This window comes from Anabrus simplex, chromosome 1, assembly GCF_040414725.1.
Source record: "Anabrus simplex isolate iqAnaSimp1 chromosome 1, ASM4041472v1, whole genome shotgun sequence".
NCBI classification, from domain to species: Eukaryota; Metazoa; Arthropoda; class Insecta; order Orthoptera; family Tettigoniidae; genus Anabrus; species Anabrus simplex.
The window spans coordinates 317,465,999-317,491,459 of NC_090265.1; the positions used below are offsets into that span (position 1 = coordinate 317,465,999).

The 25,461-nt window shown below is 41.8% G+C and overlaps 1 protein-coding gene across 1 annotated transcript in view; it reads left to right on the forward strand.

Moving 5' to 3' along the window:
* LOC136865462 (uncharacterized) overlaps positions 1-25,461 on the forward strand; it is an 84,221-nt gene that overhangs the window by 44,585 nt on the left and 14,175 nt on the right. The window contains exon 2 of the mRNA XM_067142408.2: positions 21,066-21,188. Within this exon, the coding sequence (XP_066998509.2) occupies positions 21,066-21,188 (123 nt within the window). The remainder of the gene's footprint in view (positions 1-21,065; positions 21,189-25,461) is intronic.

Below are 25,461 nucleotides of genomic sequence, written 5' to 3' on the forward strand. Positions count from 1 at the left end.
TTTAAATGGCAAGTATAGATATTTTTCGATAGTCCCGGCTGCTTTGTAGTACTAGAGGCGAAACGCTGTGAAAATGAAGTGAAATGGCGTATGGCTTTTAGTGCCGGGAGTGCCCAAGGACAAGTTCAGCTCGTCAGATGCAGGTCTTTTGATTTGACACCCGTAGGTGACCCGCGCGTCGTGATGAGGATGAAATGATGATGAAGACGACACATACACCCAGCTCCACTGCCAGCGGAATCAACCAGTTATGGTTAAAATACCCCACCCTGCCGGGAATCGAACCTGGGACCCATGTGGCCAAAGGCCAGCACGCTAACCATTTAGCCATGGAGCCGGATGGCGAAAAGCTGTAGTTTAGTTAGAGTACGTTTTTTTACTTCTTGTGGTTGTTCAATGAACAATGTTCTGAAAAAAAGATCTGAGGATGTTCTTTGTCTTTCTTATCACCTTCCTGATTCCCCTGTGGGTGGGGGCGGTTGAATAACACCCACGGTATCCTCTGCCTGTCGTAAGAGGGGACTAAAAGGGGCCTCAAGGGCTCTGGACTTTGGAGCTTGGGTTTGCTACTACGAGGCCCTCAGCTGAGTCCTGACATTGCTTCCACTTACTTGTGCCAGGCTCCTCACTTTCATCTATCCTATCCGACCTCTCTTGGCCAACTGTTGTTCTTTCCGACCCCGACGGTATTAGGTTCCCGAGGCCTAGGGAGTCTTTCATTTTCACGCCCTTCGTGGCCCTTGTCTTCCTTTGGTCGATACCTTCATTTCTCGAAATGTCGGATCCCTTCCATTTTTCTCTCTGATTAGTGTGATATAGAGGATGGTTGCCTGGTTGTACTTCCTCTTAAAACAATAATCACCACCACCACTCACCTTCCTGACTTCCCGTTTCGCCATATTTTGGCGGGAGAGTATGTGCTCTACTCTTAAGAGACAAATGATCTTCACAAGAAAAGATGTCGGCGAAGAGGCTAGACAGTGCTCGCGACAATAAATAATCTTATTCTTATTCTCCTTCTCCTTTCTTGGCCATCATTCCAATTATCTGGAACCGGCAGTTCCACTGCCAGTTTTACTGCCGGATGTCCTTCCTTTATGCAAGGATGTACTGTATTCATCTTGAATGTTTGTTGTTGTTTGTAGTATCGTCAGCGTGATGCTATCCCCAGCCGCTTCCTTGACAGAGTCCACTGCCTCTTATAAAGGATAATTCTTCAGTTGATCCCATGAAGCTGGGGAAACCCATTCACAACTAAAATCCTTGGACGATTGGGAATCGACTTCGGAGCCTATACGTAAGAGGCAAAAGGTGGTGGTGGTGATTACTGTTTTAAGAGGAAGTACAACTAGGCAACCATCCCCTATATAAAACTAATCAGAGAGAAAAAATGGAAGGGACCAAACACTTCGAAAAATGAAGATATCGGCCAAAGAAAGACAAGGGCCATGAAAGGCGTGAAAGTGAAAGACTCCCTAGGCCTCGAGTGCTCTAATACCTTTGGGGTCGGAAAAGAAGAAGGGTCGACCAAGGGTGGTCAGATATGATAGATGAAAGTGAGGAGCCTGGCACAAGTAAGTGGAAGCAATGCCAAGACTCAGCTGATGGCCCCGTGGTCGCCAACCCACGCTCCCAAGTTAAGAGCCCCTGCGGCAGGGGATAAGTGGGTGTTATTCTACCGCCCCCACCCACGGGGGGGTTAAGAGGCAAAAACACGCTACGTACGCATACGTAATTAATTAAGGATAGTGTTGATGTGACCAAGGGTACCATTCCATCACTTGTTGGAAACGAGGATGAACGTGAGTGTCTTCTATATTGTACTCTCTAGAATGAGTATACCGCCAGTTTGCGCAAACCAAGAGTCAAACCTGATTAATGAAGCAGGAAACTAGCCTACATGACAGAAGCGCAGTCGCAGTTCTTGCATCCGGGGATATCCATATATATTATAACATTGTAACCTATTCAATAAGCATCATTCGAAGCTGCTGCGTAGGTGGCAGAGGTTGGACTTCCAGCAACTACAGTGACATTTTGTCTGTGGTTAAAATCCCACGTCAGATCACTCCTTGGTTTTAGGCGTGACCGAGAACACAAAGTATAGTAAGTAGGCTATGAGAACTCCAGATGTGAAAGCAGATTGTTATTCTACATTAACACCTCATTTCCTGTTCACCTATTCGACAAACACTTCTCGTGTTGTAGATAAGTTCGTTCAGCGCTCTCTATTGAACAGGGTGACAATATCCTTGGAAACGTGAGTGATCTAATCCCACCTTCAACAATTCCTCAAATGCTTTTCCCATTTTACCCTCATACAAATACTGCATCGATACCTCCCTCGTCCTTCATTGATTTTATATATATATATTTTATATATATATATATAACATTATTTTATTTGGACATGCATTTGCTGCACAGCATAGCGTATCTAATCATTACAATCAAGGTCCCAAAGAGAAGAACAGGTGTTCTCTCCAGAGATTATACATCTCTGTGTCCTTACGCTGATGTTACCAACGCACTCAATGTTTCAAAATACACTACAGTTAGTTTATGAATATGACGAGTTTTTCCCATTTTAGAGACTTGGAAAATCGTAAGTACCGAGAGTGTTGGCTGCGCCGTTCGCCTATGTAGCTGTTACCTTCCATTTGGGAGATAGTGGGTTCGAATCCGACTCTCAGCAGGCCTGAAGATGGTTCTGTGTGGTTTCCCATTTCCACACGAGGTAAATGCTGGGGCTATAGCTTAATTAAGACCACGGTCGCTTCTTGCCGTATCCCATCGTTGCCATAAGACCTGTCTGAGTCGGTGCACCGTAACACCAATGGCAAAAATAGGCTAATATTATCGTAGGCATTATCTCTTGCATATATACAATAAGCGCTAACATACTTGGATTATGAAGCAAATTATTTTTGCAATTTTACGTGGCCTGACCACCATGAAATAAGAAGCCACAGGCCGAATAATTTTAGAAGTAACTCATGGATATAAATTTCTCTTTCGAAATTTTCTCGTGCATTGAGTGGGATCCTCTGAGGATTTCTCAACTGTGGGGGCGTGGGGTAGTAACAATAGAACCCCTACCTGAGACTGGCATTGCTTCCATTTACTTTGCATACAGGTCCTCACTTTCATCTTTCCTTGACGACCAACCTGTGGGAGAAGGCAGATAGTACATCCACGACATCCTCTGTCTTTCATGAAGGGACTTTCAACTTGCGAGCGTGGGATTACGACTATAGAGTGCCTAGCTGATTCTGGCTCTCCTTCCCCTTACTTGTGGCATGCTATGCTTCTCTTTTCATCTTTCCTATTCGAACTCCTGTGGTCAACCGTCATTCTCTTTCGACTACGACAGTATTAACTTTGCGACGCCGATAGTTCGCAGTTCTTATTATTTTGATGATAATCTCAATCTTCGGAAAAGTTGGAACTGTTTCAAGTTATTTTCTATGAGGAATGTTACCTCCTAGTCTTCCTCTTAAAACACCAACCACCATCACTATCTTCGGGCATTACTTTATCTTTTCTTAATCTGACTGTATTAGAATTTTAGAAGTATAGAGACATCATTTTCACACCCTATTCTTCTTTTATCTATGATTCGAATTAATAAGGCACCTCGAAATGGGTTGGGGAACCACACGAACCTCTTTAGGAATGGTCAGCGCTGGCGTTCGAATAATGTATTTGTTTTGGTTTCATGTTTTGGTTTGTCCGGCTCCATGGCTGAGTGGTCACCGTCCTAGGGTTTGATCCTCGGGGACCGAGGTTCGATCCGCGGCCTTGTCGAGGGATTTTAATCGTAAGCAGTCCGGCTCCATGGCTAAATGGTTAGCGTGCTGGCCTTTGGTCACAGGGGTCCCGGGTTCGATTCCCGAACATGTCCTCGGCACTCCCGGCACTAAAAGCCATACGCCATTTCATTTCATTTCATCGTAAGCAGATAATTACCTTGGCTCGGGGAATAGATTTTGTGATATCCTCGATATTCTTCCGACTCACAAACCGCTCACAATACGATCCTCCGCCACAATAACACGCAGTACCCTACACATGCCACACGCTACACACCCTCTTTGGAGGGCCTGCTTTGCAAGGGCTGTGCCAAACTCGAATTATTATTATTATTATTATTATTATTATTATTATTATTATTATTATTATTATTATTATTATTATTATTATTATTATTCAAATGATTGCGGTTGCCAAATCGACAAAGAAAATATAAATAAAACAAATAAATACAATGAAAATTTAGTGCATAATATAATTACAATTAAGAATAAACTATAAACAATAATTCTAATGATAATGTAGAGAAAACAATCCTTCGTGAAAAAGTACAAGCAGATAAAATACTTTAATTAGTTTAATTAAGTGGGTGGAGCGTAGAGGAGATGCCTCACGATCGATATCGAGGCTTTCAATGCATGTATTCCCTAGCTTACAAAGCATACCAAAGCGTCGTAAGTAGGTGACCAGTAGTTCAGAAATGGCGCCCCTTGCACCTATCATGAGCTCTATGACTTCCATGTCCTCAAGGTTGTACTTATTGAGGTAATAGGGAATGGTAAGTGAGTGTTATCTTTTTTTTTTTTCCTTCGTCGACATCAGGGGGCTGTTGTGCACGTGATTCAAATTTAATTGTCGGATCGAGAATGAAACATTTTTTCTCCTGGGTTTGAAGGCGACCATGTCGATTAGTCTCGTTTCACCGCCAACTGTAAGGCCTTGGGCCCAGAGGCGTAATGTAGGGCCCGCAAGGCCTGGAATGCAGGCGGTACCGGGCCTTTAGGGTGCCCCGCAGACTCTTCGCAAATAAATAGAAATAGTATACGAACTTGTAACTCAGTCTCGAACGAGATCTCTCTGCACGAAGTTACTAATAAATTATGCTTATCAGTTCTGCCATTCGATCTTTTTCAAACTTTATTTAAACATTTTTGATTTAATTTCGTCCCTTTTTGTTTTTGTTTTCCTAATAAAATAAATTATTATAACCGAGACTTCGGTATCAGTTACAGAGTATAGTTCTGTAATTAAAGTTAAGTTCGAACATATAAATTGTGCATGGTTGCAGTTCAGGATCTCAGCCGTTAAACCACGAAGGCAGTCAAATAAAACTACTAAACATTATTTTTTAATAATCTAAAGATAACCAATAATCCCTTTGTTTATATAACTTGACGATATATTGCATTGTTTCTACCTTCTGTAATGAAACTTACATTAGTTAATCATAGGCTTTTACAATTTCAGTGGGGGGGGGGGCGATTTTTTATTTTGGCAGGCGGATCCGAATCGCATCCGTTATGCCCTTGCTTGGACCTCTTCATGTTAACCTTTTCCACGTAACGTATCGGCCCAGAAAGAACGGATGCGATGGCGTCTGGTGTTCCGTAGACATTCGCCGAATGGGCAAGATCCTAAGACGTGTGCCAAAGTTTTAATCTCACCGCAACGTCTGCAATGGTTACCGTCTTTGGATCTGCCTGGTATGGCGCAGTCAGCGGCTATATTCGCTGTACACTCATTGCTTGCGAGTCCGTCCTGTTTCCTTATCCACCGGTTCACCGGTTGGCTGGAGTAAACTCCTGGTATAGGCATACGTCTTTGCCTTCCTGGTTTCATAGGCGCCATTTTTTTTAATTCCTGGTCTCTGAAAGATCTCCTCAGTTTCGTGGTATCCATATCCCAAAAGCCGTCACGAGTCTGCAGTTTCTTCGAGATTTCTCGTTACTTCAATGTTCTTATTGCCAACTTTGAGGATGATGTTAACAGCTATTGATCTGTTGTAGAGCTGTTTCCCACCTTGCGCGAAAAACCACTTTGACGGAATAGATCATTGCATCCGGTGTGTCAGCTGGAAGTAATAAAATCTCCCTGGGAGTACTCTTAATAATTTTGTCGACATCACTTAAAAATCGTTGGGGATTTTTTTCCAGTGGGGTGGAAAGGTACTGATATATCAACGTGGGACACAAGGATGAATTTATGATGTTAAACTTTTGATCAGGATGCATACGGTACTGTCTTACCATAGAGGTGAGGAACTAAACCAGAGGTTCCGGGACTTAATTAAAACCCCTGATATGAATGTGCAGATATTCTGGAAATAACTTGTCCTAAGAACGCCATGTTTGCGCCGGCATTCGAACCTTCGATATCTGAATAGTGAATTTCTCTTTTCCACCACACGTTTTGTCCGATTTGTTCTTGTAGTCTCACAGGGAATTAATAATAATCTATAAATTCCTTTTTAACCATTATAGGCCTACCCAATTTTTACCATAACAATATATCAAAGAAGTCCAGAACCTCGCTGTTCTCAGTTACGTGTGTAGTTAAATGTATTACTGAGTGATGCATTACTCATACTATTTCCTGGATACCCTGAGCATTCATAAACAACGTGGCAGACTGTAAAGGGATGAGCACAGCTGTAGGTGACTGACGCGGTGGTGCTAATCAGTTCGTTCAATTAGGACTGGACTCTCGGAGCCCCTTGTTTCGCGTAAGTACAACAGACTGTTTGGCAGATGCCCAATGAAGTTCAGATTTGGCTGTATCAAGGAGAGGAAATTCTATTATAGGAAACTGTCACGAGATTTTATTGAGAGGAAACCCTTATGAAATAGAGATTTATACAAAGGTGTACCGAACTAATTACTCTTTTTTAGGTGCTGTCTCAATTGACTGGAGTGTTATTTGCAGTGAATTTGCCCAGGTCTTACGAACAGAAGCCCTTCCTGGAGCCAACTATTTGTGGGGGATTTATTCACTATTACGTGTTTCTGTGATGGTTGATAGTGTCGTGTGTTGTCTGTTGAAGAAGAGAAGTGCATTAAGATGAAAGTAAACACCCAGTCTCCGAGCCATAGGAATTAATCATATGTAGTTCAAATTTCCGTCCCGGCCGAAAATCGAATCCAGGACCCTCTGATCCGAAGAGCAGTATGCTGACCATTCAGCCAAGGAGCGAGACTTCCGAACAAATTACTAAAACTGAGTTTTTTAAATATGTTGCTTTACGTCGCACCGACACAGATAGATCTTATGGCGACGATGGGATAGGAATGTGCTGGGAGTGGGAAGGAAGCGGCTGTGGCCTTTATTAAGGTACAGCCCCAGCATTTGCCTGGTGTGAAAATGGGAAACAACAGAAAACCATCTTCGGGGCTGCTGACAGTGGGGTTCGAACCCAGTGTCTCCCGAATACTGGATACTGGCCGCACTTAACCCTCAAGCACACGCGCCAGATCTTAGAACGCAGACACACGCGTCGGGGTGCTTTCCACCCCACATATCATTGTATTGTAAATATGAATTACTGTATGAATTGGTTATTTTAAGATAGATTGTAAGAATGACTCTTTCTGCGGGGATCCAGCCAGAAAGTTACAAGAGCGGGGAGATCACAGAAAAGTTATTTGTACATTTCACTAGGAAATAAAATGACCTGGAGTGATTCTACCCCATACGCGTGTGTTTGAGGGTTGAGCGGCTGCAGCTATCGAGCTCGGTAAAACTGAACATCTAAGTATGTTAATTTATCCATACATTTGCTATATTTTGGATTTTTCCTTCAGTTGAGCTACGTCCTAACACTAAAAAAGGAATCATTCCTATACCATTCTAATGGATGCAATGACCATTTGGTTCGGAACACCATTTAGGACAAGATGCGGACGGTCACCCAGGCAGCCTTGGATAGGAACCTGAGATAGTAGTGGTGGTGGTTATTTCTTTAAGGGGAACACAACGAGTTAAACATACCCTTTTAACACAAATCATAGAAGAAAGAGGTGGAGGTACGACCCTTCGAAGAGTGAGGCTGCCAGCAAAAGAAGGAAAGGGCCACGAAGGGCGTAACATTGGAGGACTCTCTAGGCTAATCAAACCTTATACCGTCACTTGAGCGGTAAGTAAAACGATCAGCCAAGAGAGAATACTGTTGAAAAAACATCCTTAGTTGAAAATGGGACACTTTGGACACTCAAAACACGACGTCATTGCACAATGTGTCATAAACAAAGTGCTCTCTGGACATTCACTAAAATGGCTACGTGATAATTAAGCGTCCTACTGTGCAGTATTGCCACACCTCACATGGATAACAGCTTCACAACGTCTTATCATGCTTTCTTGACAAGGCACCACTCTTCAAAAAGGGCGGCTTCAAGAGTTTGTAGTGTCTGGAGTGGTGGATTTCTCGTTTGGATGCTTTGCTCCAGTTGATCCCAGATTTGTTTGATCAGATGCAAGTTGAGACTTCCGGATGGCCACACCATTCGTTGCTCACGGTGCTCTTACAGGAATCCCTGAACGATGTTGGCATCAAGCGCTCTAGCAATATCTTACTTGTAAACCGCGTTTTCTCCAAGCTTCCTCAAGTGGGGATTCATATGTAGCTCTCAGATCTCGTTTTTGCACCGTCGATCAGTTATAGATCCATTGCGAATGATTAGGAAACCGGTTTCGTGTCGAGACATGGCCGCCCCACCATTAGAGATCCACCTCTATAAGGAACAAAGTCCGGTTTCATGGCTAAATGGTTAGCGTGCTGGCCTTTGGTCCAGAGGGTCCCGGGTTCGATTCCCGGCCGGGACGGGGATTTTAACCTTCATTAGTTAATTCCAATGGCTCGGAGGCTGAGTGTGTGTGCCGTCTTCAGCATTAGAATTCATCACAGGTAGGGCCCATTCTCATAGACGCGCAGGTCGCCTATACGGCGTCAACTCTAAAGACCTGCACCCGGCCTCTTTGGAGGCCACAAGCCATTATATTAGCAACAGAAGATTGTACAGCTGTCGGATGAAATTCCTCCCCACGTCATCTCCAGTCTCGCAGACGACCATCTGAACTATATAACGCAAAATTGAATTCATCTGAAACCAGCACAGGACGCCAGTGTCTTAGCTGTAAGTACAGATATGATCTCTAGCAAACTGCAATCTCCTGCCATGATGTCGTCTATCCAGTGCATGTATTCTAGCGGGTCGTCGAGATCTTAAATTGTCTTCTCGAAGTTTTTTCTACCTCTTTGATCACTAACTCGTACTCCAGAAACCTGTTCTAGTGCTCGTGCTGTAACGTGATGGTTTCGGAAAGCTTGTAGACTCACAAAACGATCTTGCCCAGAATGCTCTTAAATGGGGAGCGTGGGTTTGCGGCCACGGGACCCTCAGCTGAGTCCTGTCATTGCTTCAACTTACTTGTGCCAGGCTCCTCACTTTCATCTATCCTCTCTGAACTTTCTTGATCAACTCTTGTTCTTTTCCGACCCCGACAGTATTAAAGCATTCGAGGCCTAGGCAGTCTTTCATTTTCACGCCCTTCGTGGCCCTTATCTTTCTTTGGCCAATAACTTCACTTTTCGAAGTGTCGGATCCCTTCCATTTTTTCTCTGTGATTAGTGTTATATAGAGGATGGTCGTCCAGCTGTACTTCCTCTTAAAACAATAATCATCGTGTGGCTGCCCGTGTCAGGGCACCTGGCAACTTCCAGTCTCCTGGAAACGTTTCCACGGATACCAGATCGTATTATGAGCAACGCCTAGCATTCTAGCAACGTACAGTACCTCTGCGAGTAACCTTCTTGAAGCAGTGTGAGTGCACGATAAATGCTTCTCCTGTTACCTACCTCGTACCACACAATTGACCATGACTTGTAAACACTACATACTACATTGACAAACCTTCACACACACACACTTTCAGCTGAAACTGACACCTCCCATCCATTCAGATTGGATGGAGTCCTCGATTATGTTAACAGGACATGGTATTGTCGTAATAGTCCAATCCTCATCCCACTATGCATTCGTATAATGTACAGTAGTTAGGAATGTCTAAAGATGTGACGAAATTTCCTTTTTGAGGAGTATGTTTCAAGGATGATCGATTGCACAACTGTCGAATGTAACATCATTCCTGTCCCTTTAAAATACTCAGAAAGTAAGCGACCGTGGTCCATTACAAAAGTATCATCTGCTTGACGTCCGGCTCCATGGCTAAATGGTTAGCGAGCTAGCCTTTGGTCATAGGAGTCCTGGGTTCGATTCCCGGCAGGGTCGGGAATTTTAACCATCATTGCTTAATTTCCCTGGCATGGGGGCTGGGTGTGCGCGTTGTCTTCATCATCATTTCATCCTCATCACGACGCGCAGGTTGCCTACGGGAGTCAAATCAAAAGACCTGCACCTGGCGAGCCGAACCCGTCCTGGGATCTCCTGGCACTAAAAGTCATACGCCATTTCATTTCATTTCATCTGCTTGACCATGGAATATCCTTCGAATTGGACGTAGTGACAGACCTCTGTAAGGACCACGGTTCAGATTTGATTTGAGTAGGTACCGGTAGAGATATTTCGATAGTATGAAGTGTGGTCTAGTGAAGACGACACTGACGCAGAATATTCTTCAAGGAGTTCAATGGAGCCCCTTCCCCAAATCGTAGTGACCTAGTTGTTAACATCTTGTGAATCAAGCAACCAATTTGAAACAATCAAATACCTGTGATACTTGGCGTGAACATCTGAGTAATGAAAGGTACCTAGTTGCTTTATGATGCCACGCGGCAGAGCAGAACTGTGACGTGATTGACGTGAGTGAGTTACTTCTGACTCACTTGCATTATTGATTGAGTTCAAAAGTGGAATGTTAATTATCCATTCGAATTGCTAGAGAATCACATTATGTGAGAAATGATAACCGCAAATCAGCTGGAGTTTGGACCCACGAGCACACTCAGCTACAGCGAACAAACTGGGTAATTCCGGCCTAGTGAAGATAAATATGCCAGCTGCGATGTTTGGAAAAAATTGAATAACACAAATGTAATGACATTATTTTAACACGCAATTTCTAAGTGAACGCGAACCACAGTTCCAACTTTCTTTCTTTCTTTCTTTCTTTCTTTCTTTCTTTCTTACTTTCTTTCTTTAGACTTTTTGAGTAGCGCAGTTGATTAAGTTCCCATTAGTGTACAAATTTGAAACAATGTTTACTACAATTCTGAATGATAATAATAATAATAATAATAATAATAATAATAATAATAATAATAATAATAATGCTAAGCGTTTAACGTTCTTTCACTTGCTTTTGGTCATAAAAAATGCTTCAGTGTTCGGAATTGTGCCCTGAAAAGGTGAATTTTAACGTAAGTTTATCAGTTAATTTATTTATAGTAGTGTCTCGTGCCTGAATTATTAAAAAAGTTAAGGAGATATATTGAACTGAAGTACTTGACATTTGCACTCAACAAATGTTTCTTCATAATTTTGGTGTATTTATATTTAGATAACCTAGTGACTATTTGTGTGACTTGAATTTTTAAGGGAATGAATATCTACAGTAATAACCTGAATGAAATGCAGTATCATTTCTAATTATCGCATAAGTGATAAAGAAATAGTTTTTGAAAATTCTTAAATCCCGAAAGAAATATTGAGACGCTAGAAAAGTCTGTTATATATAGTTTTCCAAACATCTTCTTGTAAGCCACAATTAATGCAGGAGTGTCAAATGGCCAATTACTTCACTTCGCAAATCCGGACTGAGTAGCTGAAATGGTATAGCACTGGACTTCTGAACTGAAGTTGGTGGGTTCGATCCCAGCTTAGTCCGAAGGTATTTAAAAGGTGTTCAAATACCTCAGCCTCGTGCCGGTAGACTTGCCGACGGGTAAAAAGAACTACTGCGGGCCTGCGGAACAAAATCTCGCAAGCTCTATGCGTCTCCGAAAAGCGTAAAAGGCAGTTAATAGGACTTAAAACTATTCTTCCTAAGCACACACCGCCAAAATATTCTAACACCTAGTGTATAATCAATCAAAACCAGATTCGCTATTTGTTTTACGTCGCACCGACATAGATAGGTCTTATGGCGACGATGGGATAGGAAAGGCCTAGAAATAGGAAGAAAGCGGCCATGGCCTTAATTAAGGTACATCCCCAGCATTTGCCTGGTGTGAAAATGGGAAACCGCGGAAAACCATTTTCATGGCTACCGACAGTGGGATTTGAAACCACTATATCCCGGATGCAAGCTCACAGCTGCACGCCCCTAACCGCACGGCCAACTCGCCCGGTGAAACCACAAGAAGTGTGTTTCTGAAATTAAAACATGCTGTGTGAAACCGTGACCTCAGATTCGAAACTCTTTGACTTGTCGTGAAATGTTTGTGTTAGCGGTGCTGCTTTGCGGTGTTGAAGATGGACGCTATGGACGCTAAAGACTTCTTCAATAAACCGGCTGCAGGCCTTTGAACTGTGAATGTATCGCAGAATGTTCAAGATCCCACGTCATACGAGGAGGTACTTCGTCGTGCCGGGAAATCATGTAAAATCTTAACCCTTGGAAAAGATAGAAAAGCAACCCTTTTCTTCTTCTTTCTGACCTTTCCCCCAGTTTATTAGGGTCGACATCTAACATGGATTCGACTCAGTTTTACAGCCGAATGCTTTCTCTGACGCCAACTCTGTACTGAAGGATGTATCCACTTACCGGTATGCGTGTTTCTGTGGTGGTTTGTAATGTGATCTGTCGTGTGTAGATGACGAGAAGTATATAGAGACGAAGACGAATACAAACAGCCAGTCCCTAAGCCAGAGGAATTAACCATACACAGTTAAACTCCTTGACCTGACCAGGAATCGAACCCGGAGCCCTCCGAACAGAAAGCCAGAACGCTGAACATTCTGCCAAGGAGTGGCCTATTTCGGTCAAATCTTCCGAAATTACAAATACAGCCTGGTACAGATGATCCCAGAAAGCAAAGTACGAGAGAAATCTGGACGTGGGAGAAGGTTCACCCTGGGCGCGGAACTTCCGTCAGAGGTTCGACATCCACGATACGGCAACTCGACACGGAAAATACAAGATAGGAACAATGATTTCATAATTGTTGCGAGCCTTGTGTGAGAAGGAGGAGGAGAAGAAGAAGAAGAAGAAGAAGAAGAAGAAGAAGAAGACGACGAATAATAAGAATAAGAAGAAGAATTTTTTGTTATTGGCTTTACGTCGCACCGACACAGATATGTCTTATGGCGACGACGGCACAGGGAAGGGCTAGGACTGGGAAGGAAGCGGCCGTGACCTTGATTAAGGTACAGCCCCAGCATTTGCCTGGTGTGAAAATGGGAAACCACGGAAAACCATCTTCAGGGTTGCCGACAGTGGGGTTCGAACCTACTATCTCCCGAATACTGGATACTGGCCGCATTTAAGCGACTGCAGCTATCGAGCTCGGTAAGAAGAAGAAGAAGAAGAAGATGATGATGATGATGATGATGATGATGATGATGATGATGATGATGGTGGTGGTGGTGGTGGTGGTGGTGGGTATAATGCCACTAGTCGCTACTACCACACTCAAAACAGCTACTGAATGTTTCTTTAAGCACTTCGATTAACTTGTTTGGTTAGAGGGCTTATTCCCCAGTGTCAAGTGTAAAGAAATGTCCAGTCTGTCGAACGGAATTCATAATATGAAAGAAACTTTAAGATAGAAAATGTGAAGCAAGAACTATTTTTTCGTATTAGTGTAACATCACACTAACACATCGAAGGTTTTCGACGGCGCAAGGATGGGAAAGTGATAGGATTTGGATGGTAGCGGCTTAAGTAAGGCACAGCCTCGGCATTTGCCTGGTGTGATGAAACTAGAAGGTTTTTAAACATAGAATTTCGTCCGCCTCCTTATCGTGACAGCACAATTAGCTGCTGTCCTGAGAGGCTTGGGTTCTATTCCAGGTACTGCCAGATATCTAAGAATGGCAGGAGGGTTGGCAAATGGTTAAACTGGTACATGTAGTTCACTTCCATTGGGGCTGGGCCTGAACAGATCTCTGCACCTCGAAACGACGGTACAAATTTCCCCTTCAGTAGTGCAAAGGTTAACGCCGTTAGCTGCGGTTCTGGGAGATCAGTATTCGATTCCCGGTACTGCCAGAGATTTAAGAATAGCAGGAGGGCCGGTGTGTGGTTAAAATGGTACATGCATCTCACCTCCGTTGGGGGTGTGCCCGAAAAGACTTGCACCACTTCGGGATGAGGCCACCAGTTCGCGTTTTTACATCATATTCCTAAAATGCAATTTACCTTAGATATACGTGCACTACTTGACTCAAAAATTGAGAGGACTAGCTGGGAAAAAAGCCTCTAACTTATAATTTTAATCCAGAGGCTGCTGGGGAAAAGTAAGGTAATGTCATTTTGCAGTCATAATTTGTGAGGTCGTTCAGCGTGGTCTCAGTTCGATTTTTTTTTTTTTTTTGCTAGTGGCTTTACGTCGCACCGACACAGTTAGGTCTTATGGAGACGATGGGTTAGGAAAGGCCTAGGAGTTGGAAGGAAGTGGCCGTGGCCTTAATTAAGGTACAGCTCCAGCATTTGCCTGGTCTGAAAATGGGAAGCCACAGAAAACCATCTTCAGGGCTGCCGACAGTGGAATTCGAACCCACTATCTCCCGGATGCAAGCTCACAGCCGCGCACCCCTAACCGCACTGCCAACTCGCCCGGTAGTTCGATTTTTAAAATACTTTCGAACAACAATATCAGCAACATATTCTACATTTGGTTTTTGACAGATTTTGACGTTTCATTACGACTAACACCGAAAAAGTGGGGTTCGTACAACAGCTGTGATTTATGACGTCGTAGGGACCCATTTCAAGGCATTTGGGCTGCAAACCTCGTCTAAAACGACATTGCGCTGCTTGAGTGCTCATTTTAATTGACCTCGTCTCCTTTATCACGGCCTGTGTTTACTGGACGGCATTTTTCCTACATTCTAAATGCAGTACGGACTCGATAATCCTAACACTCGGTAGTCCGAACAAGCCAGCGAGACCACACCCTCCCGCCCACAGTAGGCTACTTATTCAAACATGCGCACCACTCGACGGCCGCTTAGAATAGGTATAGTATGTAGTAGGTTACACTTGGTTGCATAGGAGTATTATCGCATTGATTTTCGTCGTTTCGTCCTTTTCATATTTTCTGTGTTTAACTTCTCTTGCTTGTTAGAATAGTATTTTTGATAGTCAAGTAGGATGACCCCGCGTAAACATAAGAGTTTGAGCCTAGGAGACAACGCAGATGATCGAGAATGGGACCAGCTATTCTGTAATTGCTGTGAAATTCGAGATGAGCAAATCAATGAATAGGACATGAAAAGGAACAAAGGCACCATAAGGAAGTGTTCATAACCACAATGGAAGCGGTGAAAGTTTTGAACATAGCTCGTCTATGGGTTGAAGAAACCAGCAAAGATAATGGTGAAATTATGCTGCTGCGGCGTATGTGAGATTACGCATTCGATTAAAACCTGAATAGTAATGTTCGACAACAACTTAATGACATTTTCAGTAAATAGGAGCAGTACAGTGTGTGGTAAGAAAGATTCTGGCGTGTTTTGCCATACATAGGTTTATACGTTGTGTATTCTGTGCACGTACCGAGCAAGTGGCCGTGCGGTTTGGGTTCGAGACCCACTGTTGGCAACCCTGAATATGGTTTTCCGTTGTTTCCCATTTTCACACTAGGCAAAGTTTGGGGCCGTGCCTTAATTGAGGCCACGGCCGCTTCCTTCCAACTCCTAGGCCTTTCCTGTCCCATCGTCGCCATAAGACCCATCTGTGTCGGTGCGACGTAAAGCCACTACCAAAAAAAGAAAAACAAGGCCAAAAAGAGTAAGTTAGGTACTATTCCGGCTGGAAGTTGCAATGGAAAACAACTTTCAGGATGGCTGGGTTAATACGGTACTTACATCTCTCTTATTACCTACAACGTTAATATATTAACAGGAGAGGGATAATGTAGTGCTGAAGGGCAAGTCAGTAGCGTGTAGCAGAGCGAGTAGTGTGATCGTGGCCGTCTCTATAACACGTCATGAGAGGTGCATTATATGTAAACATGAAACTTGAAGGAGGGGGATCGAGACTCGCCTCCTTCCCTCGTTACGCATAATGTGTATGGTTTTTAAACTGAGACATTAAAAAACCAGTTTGCAGATAGTCAGACGTCGTTTCAGTTTTATTACTAGACTGCCTGAAGTAACTTTTCTCCTAACTAGTAGGTACTTTGCTTGTCAGAATAATAATAATAATAATAATAATAATAATAATAATAATAATAATAATAATAATAATAATAACAATAAACCAGAGTGCTCTTTAGCATGTTCGGGGCCCTAGACCTAAAATTATATAGGGGCCCTTGGTAGTTGTATAATATGTATATTAGGGTGGTATTTTATGAAGATATTTTTGTAAATTGATTATACTATATATTATTTACAAATGTCTTTGCTAGTGAATCCTATACATATTTACATATTTACATATTTACAACACCTTAAGTAATAAGTAAATAAATAAATTAAAAAATGAATCTCCTTAAATAATTGTCATGATTAAACTACATCTAGAGACATTTACATACTCATATTTTTATATTTTACAGAGAGTACCGGTACCTTACATTCATGACATCGTTAGGTCACGTCTAATTTTAGACTGGGGTGAGTGAGAAAGGTCTACTGATTCACCCACCTCATTAAGTGACTTTAGCGCCCTCAGCAGCCATTAGTTTCGATTTTTCACCTGTAGTCTGTATTATGCTAATAAAAGCCAAGAGTGAAATACAGGTCGTTATTTCGTCCAGTCACAGTTTACTGGAATTTCCTCTTTCGTTAACGAATGTCGATTGTTCTGGTAACCTCAACAGTTAACGCTTCGCGCGGCCCCTTGTAACCTCAACGGAAAATGACTGACAGCCGACCGCTGATCTCCACTGGGCAGTAAGCCAAGCTTAAGAACACAATTGCACATCAGTTTGACAAAGAGAAATATTTAGGATGTAAATCAAAGTTAATTTATGTTATGCAGTTATTGCTGTTTCATGTAAGTTATAGTAAAGGGTAGGCAGAAAGTAACTAGGTATTCATTAATGGCTGTAGACAAACTGGGGCAAATATTAGCAGTTAGGAATTGGAATAATTTACCGAGGGAGATGTTCAATAAATTTCCAAATTCTTTGCAATTATTTAAGAAAAGACTAGCTAAGCAACAGATAGGGAATCTGCCAGTGAACCTCAGAACATTTTCTTTTCTCCCGCAGCTTGATTTTTTGTTATTAAAAATGCCCGATCCTACAACCTAAGACTTCGATTATTGGGCATCTTGCATTTAATATCCCGATGTCCGATTTTAAAATCGGTCCCATCTTACAGTCCTGACATCTGGTCACTAGACATCCTCCATGTTGTATCGCATCGTCCGACAAGGAATGAAATAATTTTACTAGTCTATTATTTGTGCAACTGAGTGTCCGACTCTTTTTCTGAATGGTCAATATCGAGTCCTTCGATTCGGAGGGCCGTGAGTTCGATTCCCGACTGAGTTGGGAATTTTAACTGCGTCTGGTTAATTCGTCTGTTTCGGGGACTGGATGTTTGTGTTTGTCCTAATACACTCCTCTTCGTTTGCACACAACACACCACACTATTAACCAGTTCAAGAAACACGCAATAGTAAAGATATCCCTCGCCATAGGGTTGCGTCAGGAGAGCCACCCGACCGTAAAACTGTGACAAATCCCGTATGTGTGATCCCACTAGGGTGTATGAAAAGCAGTGGGGGAAGAAGAAGAAGAAGAAGAAGAAGAAGAAGAAGAAGAAGAAGAAGAAGAAGGCTTGTTCCTCTGAGTATCATATGCACCATCACGATGCATCATTGCAAACGTAGAATGGCACGGTTCCCCCGTTCTCTTCACCAATGGGGTTGCAGCCCGAAGGCCTGCAGATTACGAGGTGACGCGTTGTCAGCCTGATGAATCCTCTCAATCGATATTTCTGACTTTCTAGACCGGGGCCACTATCTCAGCGTCGAATAGCTTCTGTATTGTTCTCACGGTAGGCTGAGTGGATTTCAAACCAGTAGTCAGCCGCAGATAAAAGTCCCTGGCCTGGCCGGAATCGAACCCGAGGCCTCCCAGTAAAAGGCAAACTCACTACCCCTAGTTTGTGAGACTGACAAAATAATACGAGGAAGGAAATTAGGGCAAAACAATACTGCGGCCTTTCGCTGCGATTTAGATGGATATTTCTTTACTATTTATTGCCTTTCCTTTAGGCTACTTTCCAATGGCGATACGAGCCTAGTGCCTTCGTGAACTAGATTCAAAATCACTCCCAGCAAAATGACACGGTTGAATAATTCGTGCGGGTTGAATTGTATAACTTTATATGTACTGGTTCTGACATGGAACAGACGTATTCAAACCTTCATATAATGGAGTTACAGTAATTGTCTCCACTCCAAGCAAAGTTGGTATTGTGTTGACCAAATTAATGGTTTGAAACCACCCGTGTCAAAGTAATCAACATATATCATATTGGATTATACGAATATATACAGCCTTAGCTCACCTTTAAGTACGAAGGCGCTTATGTACTGTAGTTTAATTTCTCATTATTAGATTTTCTTTCGAGTTCTAATTAAAAAGAAAAGTGTTCTGAGATAACACTAAATTTTGATTATCTAGAAACGACTTTTGTAAAGATGTTTTGTGATCCCTCATCATCATGTTGAAGTTTCAGCACAATTTTAAAAAATGTCAACCTCGCTGAGATGTTCAAATAAAATGTATCATTACATCTCTAGTGTGTAAGAAATACGTATTACATAAAATCTTATAAAAATATATTTGCAAGAGATTTTACCAAACTAGTAAAAATGAATGATTCTCAAGCTCTCAAAGTTACCTAACTTCTATGCTAATGTAAAAGTAAATGAAACATACTGTCACACATAGGCTACTGTATCTTTAAACATAACTCCCAATTACGGTAAATACAGCAAGGTTACATTGGCCCCCGATTATAAACAATTTTTTCTAACCAGATTGTCTTCTTCTTCTTCTTCTGTTACTACATCGCATGCCCCTAGTCATTGTCACCTAAATAGTATTGTAGAGTATTTATTTTATTAGTTAGTATAAATTGCTTGCTTACTTTTTGTCGTGTGATCTTTGCGTAACATCCTTAAGACAACATTTTTTTTCCTGTGATTTTTTTTCTTCACAGAATGCATTGTTATACTTTTGCTGATTTTTCATTTTTTCATAAATAAGAGTAAAGCATGGCTAAGAAATGAAGGTGTAGAGACTGTTGGTGTGAACGGCCATTGGCTAATGTTTTAAGGTGAAGGAAATTAGGGCAAAGGTCTATATTCAGAGGCAGAGGTCAGAACAGCTGTCGGTGGGAAATAGGTATGAGTCACTGCAGGTAGAAAGGTAGAGGGAAGATGAGGAAATGAAAACTTAGGAAAGGAAAATGTAGTTTAGAGGATAGGAAAGAGAAGATGGAACAGGGTCATGGGAGGTACAAAAGGGAGTAGGAAGTAGGCTAGAGTCTTGTCCAGGAATTAGGTTAAGGCCGACGCTAAGGAAAGTAGAAGAGGAAGGTGGTAGTTTTATATTTTCACGTTGGAACCAACGATGAAAGGCAAGCTGGTTCAGGTATCAACATAGCTAGGGGATATGTGAGATCTGGTTAATGCAGCAGAAGTTTAAGAGAGCTGAGATTGTTGTCAGTGTAATACTGTTAGGAGAGATGCTAACTGGATGAAATTATAGGGAGGATATGTGGGAAAATGGGAGTGAGATATGTAGATATTAATGGGTGGGTAGGAAATAGGGATCTACGTCCAGATGGCCTACACTTGAACCGTTGTGGTATGTTAGGGGGTTTGTTTATAAGGGTTGTAGGGAGGTACATACAGGGAAACGGGGAAGACTAGGGAGCGGTGATGAGAGCACAGGGAGCTAGAAGTCAAATAAGGGTGACAGAAATGTTAGTGTTCAAGTAAATTGACCTTGCGGTTATGGCTGCATAGTTGCGAGATAGCATTCGGGAGGTGGTGGGTTTGAGTCCCACCATCAGCAGGCCTGAAGACGGGTTTCCTTTGTTTCCCATTTTATATCAGGCTGTACCTTAATTATTAAGGTCATGTACGCTACCTTCCCAATCCGAGCCCTTTTCTATCCTTGTGTCGCTGAAAACCTTCGATGTATTAGTGCGACATTAAGCCACAATCAAAGAAAAGTTAGTGAAACACTGTAGAATTATAGTAAGGAAAGGAATATAATTAAATAATTTAATAGATTTATATTTACCATAGAGACACGATAGGAACGGTAGGGTGAAGGGGGTGGGGTATTTATACTGATGAAAGAAGAACTCGTAAGCTACAAAAAATCTTAAGGATGAGAAACATGAAATTCTAGTTGTACTGCTCACTTCTAAAGATAATAGGTAATTTGATGTTGGGATGTACAGGCCTGAAAAGGGTGGTGCTGATGCTGATGCGGAGTAATTTGATAAGATAATCAGCTATATGGGAAATGACACGGAGAGCAACGTGATTGTAGCGGGTGATCTCAATTTACCAAGTGTCAATCTAACTCTGTTTCTTTCTAATCTGCACCTCCTTCTTAGTCTTTTCATTTCTCTGTTATAATATAGCGGGTCTTTATCATCCCTTACCACCTTTAAAAGAACATACTTGTGTTCACGTTTCTCAACAATTACTTTAAACCCATCTCACAGCCTGCTTAAATTTTTATTTATCGTTTTCCACCGATCATAATTGCTTTTTAAACTCCCTCATGCCTGTCTTATCAGCAATACGGTACTGCCTAATAGTCTACTTTTACGACCTTCATTTCTATTACATATATTTTTAACTACGAAAAAAAAAACAGCTTCGTGATCACACCATGTATTACTCCAATTTCCCTCTAGAGCTCATCTGGTTTTACCAGCACCAAGTCCAGAACATTCTTCTCTCTACTTGGTTCCATCACTTTCTGATTCAGCTGTCCTTCCCAGGTAACTTATTTGCCATTTGTTGGTCATGCCACCTCCGCAATTGGCATTCATATTTTCATAAGGTACCGATATGTGATATGTGACATAATTCTGTGTGTGAGAAATGATTAGCGTTATTAACTGAATGTTTTTTTTTTCTTCTAGCAGACAGAAGCGAGTATCAGATCAAAGGCTAGCAGAATTGGAAACTATGTTGGCGCTGAACAGACTTAAAGGACGTCTTGTAACAGTACCGGTAGGATTTGGCAAGGTGGACCCTAATTATCTGTGAGTATCAATTTTTTTTTTTTTTACCAATATTATTTATTTACTTTTGAGTATTCCTACATGTATAGCGCAGGCAGTAACTGTTTTGTGAGATGATGTACTAACTGCAGGCCGTAGGGTTTTCTCTTTCCAGCCTAATACAAATCGTTTCGTGTAACGGGATTTTAACGTCAGTCATATCTCTAATTTGGAAACCTAAAGCCTACACCGGGTATCTCACCTAAGAGTCATCAGGCGCCTTTAGTCTGGTGTTTCGGAAGATATTGTCAATCAATTTCGTTTTTGTAATGTGTCGGTAGAATGTCCGACTCCATGGCTGAAATGTCAGAGTTGTGGCCTTCAGTACAGAGGGTCCCGGGTTCGATTGCCGGTCGAAACGAGGATTTTAAACGCGTCTAATTAATTCTTCTGTCTCTAGGACTGGATATGTGTGCCTGTCCCAACACTCTTCATATTCAGAAAATACACCACACTACCAACCACCACAGAAACACACAATAGTGATTACATCCCTCCACAAAGGGTTGGGTCAGAAAGGGTATCCGGCAGTAAAACAGGGCCAAATGCACATGTTCCACACAGTTCGTGTCCGCGACCACACAGGTTTGGTAGAAGTGGCAGAAGAAAAATAATGATGGGGTGAAAGTTCCTTATGGGGATCACTGCAAGTACCTAGGTGTAAATATAAAGAAATATATTCATAGAGATAATCACATAAATGGGATTGCAAATAAAGGGTACAGATCTCTGCACATGGTTATGAGGGTGTTTAGGGGTTGTAGTAAGGATGTAAAGGAGAGGGAACATAAGCCTCTGGTAAGACCCCAACTAGAGTATGGTTCCAGTATATGGGACCCTCACCAGGATTACTTGATTCGGGAACTGGAAAGAATCCACACAAGACAACAGCTGGATTTGTTCTGAGTGATTTCTGACAAAAGAGTAGCGTTACAAAAATATTGCCAAGTTTGGGCTGGGAAGACTTGGAAAAAAAGGAGACGAGTTGCTCGACTAAGTGGTATGTTCCGAGCTGTCAGTGGAGAGATGGCGTGGACTGACATTAGCAGACGAATAAGTTTGAGTGGTGTTTTTAAAAGTAGAAAATATCACAACATGAATATAAATTTGGTATTCAAGAGGACAAAATGGAGCAAGTATTCATTTATAGGAAGGGAAGTTAGGATTTGGAATAATTTACCGAGGGAGATGTTCAATAAATTTCCAAATTTTTTGCAATCATTGAAGAAAAGGCTAGGTAAACAACAGATAGGGAATCCTCCACTTGGGCGACTGCCCTAAATGCAGATCAGTGTTGATTGATTGATTGATTGATTGATTGATTGATTGATTGATTGATTGATTGATTGATTGATTGATTGATTGATTGATTGATTGATTGATTGATTGATTGATTGATTGATTGATTGATTGATTGATTGATTGATTGATTGATTGATTGATTGATTGATTGATTGATTGATTGATTGCATCAACACAAAACGTCGTTTAGCTTCTCACTGCAAACAGAATATTGTTAACAGTATAATTCTGTGCCCAGTCGATAGAGCAGCTCAAATTAGTCTGTTGTGTTACTCCGTTCAAGGATCTTTATTGGCGGTGACAGCACAAGAGGAATAGCTTGTATCTCCAGCAGCGGCTCAGTGAGGCAGCAATGTGACAGTAGTAAGGAGACAGCACGGGACGCTACAAGGCAGCGTAACCAGGAAAGCTCTACTGTCACCGTCAACAATAATATTCGTGAAAGGAATATCGTACTAGACTAATTTGAGGCTGCCCTATTGATTTGGCGCATAAAATTACACTTCAAACAACATTTTGTTTACAGTGGGAACCTAAGCGACGTTTTCCGTTGACACTGGACGTCTCACGACGTATAGGATATGTAGATTTTGGTTTGGGCTTACTCTACCTACACATTTAAATTGAAAATATCTTCTGAAACACCTGACAAAAGGCACCTAACGATTCTTAGGATAGATACCCAGTATACTTTTTCCCTTTGTTTAATAATTAGTGGGGGATGGAAATTTATTCATTTTTGTGAGTATGCAACTCAGCGTTAGTTACGTGTTGTGCTTCCTCAATAGTATAACTGATTTCAAGTTAATGATATTCAATCTTTTAAAGTATCCGCTAAAAATTTCGGAATGTACCCTTTGACACCTATCATTATTTCTATAAGCTCGATGTTACCGCTAACAATTATTATAATTTTTCGGTGGAAAGACAGCTTCTTTGTATATCATTATTATTATTATTATTATTATTATTATTATTATTATTATTATTATTATTATTATTATTATTATTATTATTATCCAATAATTTGTAATATTGTAGGGCCTACCGTTGTGCGTTTAAGCATAGCTTTTGAGATTTGTATTATGATGGACGGCCGTGACTTAAAATTTGAGAAAAATGTGAAGAATTCTCATGAATAAGAGCCGTAATCTGGACTTCGACTCTCTGAAATGTGTATCTACCCAATCCTAAAATGAAACATTCTCGTGCTCGGCTGTGGAGGTCGATGAGTTTTGGGGGTTTTATGGGTGCGTCGTGTAATAATATTAGCACGTGTTGTACTGATGTTCGACGCTCATGATAATTGAACATCCGTAGGAATTTCCTGCACTGCATGGTGTATTTGTTAATGGTTGAAACACCCATAAGGAATCAATTACAAACTAGCCGAGTTGTACAATAGAGATTAAGACATTAACATTATCCTTTGCTTGTTAGTAGAAGAATTTTGTGTCAGAAGGAAGAGATGCCATCTGGTATGCTAAAGACAGGGAGGGATACAAAAGTAAATGACATTTCGAGCGTGACTGTAGACGTCTCACGAAGACAGGATCAAGAGTAGCCAATTTATACAGCAAATTAGTTTTACATCCCGCCTTGTCGCGACTTCTAGAAATGAACAGCGTAATTCCACATTTCTATTGAGAATGTGTTCGACATTTAGAACGTCTCACTTCAGCAATGATCTCTATTATAGAAACTCAGATGGATTTTAGACAACTATGCGGAGCAAATAGCTTTATCTTAACGTCCCACGAAATGATTCTTCCATGTAACGAATTTATTGTTGCGGGTATGTAGAAATGAATTAAAGCTACGAGCATGATCTCTGTTGAAGAAACTAACGAGATGGGTTTTAGATAACAATGAAATGAAATGGCGTATGGCTTTTAGTGCCGGGAGTGCCCAAGACAAGTTCAGCTCGCCAGATGCAGGTCTTTTGATTTGACTCCCGTAGGTGACCTGCGCGTCGTGATGAGGATGAAATGATGATGAAGACGGCACACACATACAGCCCCCGTGCCAGCGAAATTAACCAATTATGGTTTAAAATTCCCGACCCTGCCGGAAATCAAACCCACAGTAACTGGACGTTATTTTCCTCTTGGTGAAATTTAAGCTACAACCTGACTTTTCACTCCGTTTACCTTCATACCATTGTCTTACTCTCTGTCGTACGTTGTCGAGATCGTTTTGCAGTCACTCACAATTTTTAAACTCATTTCTTACTCCATACAGTACACCATCATCTGCAAAAGGCCTCTTCGGTGATTCCAGTTCTTTACTCTTATCATTTATATACATAAGAAAATATAAAGTTCCTTGCGGAAACCCCCTCTTAATCATTACAGGATAAAGTATTGCTTCACCTACGCTAATTCTCTGAATTCTATTTTACAGAAATGACACTCTGTTGTCTAGCCCAATAGCCCTCATTTTTGTCAGTAGACTCCCATGATCCACCCTATCAAAAGCCTTGGATAGGTGAATTTGACCTCCTGAATTTAAAATATCTGGTACAACTTGCTGTAATCCTCCAAATTGCTCCTCACTGGAATAACCTTTCCGAACTGCCTTCTACCATACCAGTTATTTATTTCTCAAACGTGTTTAATACACTGACTGACAGAGCAAATGCAACACCAAGAAGGAGTGGTCAGAACTTTATGCCAATTGCAGGGTAGACTGACGTCACTGAGGTATGCTCATGATGTGAAATGCGCCGCTGTGCTGCGCACGTAGCGAACGATAAATGGGACACGGCGTTGGCGAATGGCCCACTTCGTACCGTGATTTCTCAGCCCACAGTCATTGTAGAACGTGTTGTCGTGTGCCACAGGACACGTGTATAGCTAAGAATGCCAGGCCGCCGTCAACGGAGGCATTTCCAGCAGACAGACGACTTTACGAGGGGTATGGTGATCGGGCTGAGAAGGGCAGGTTGCTCGCT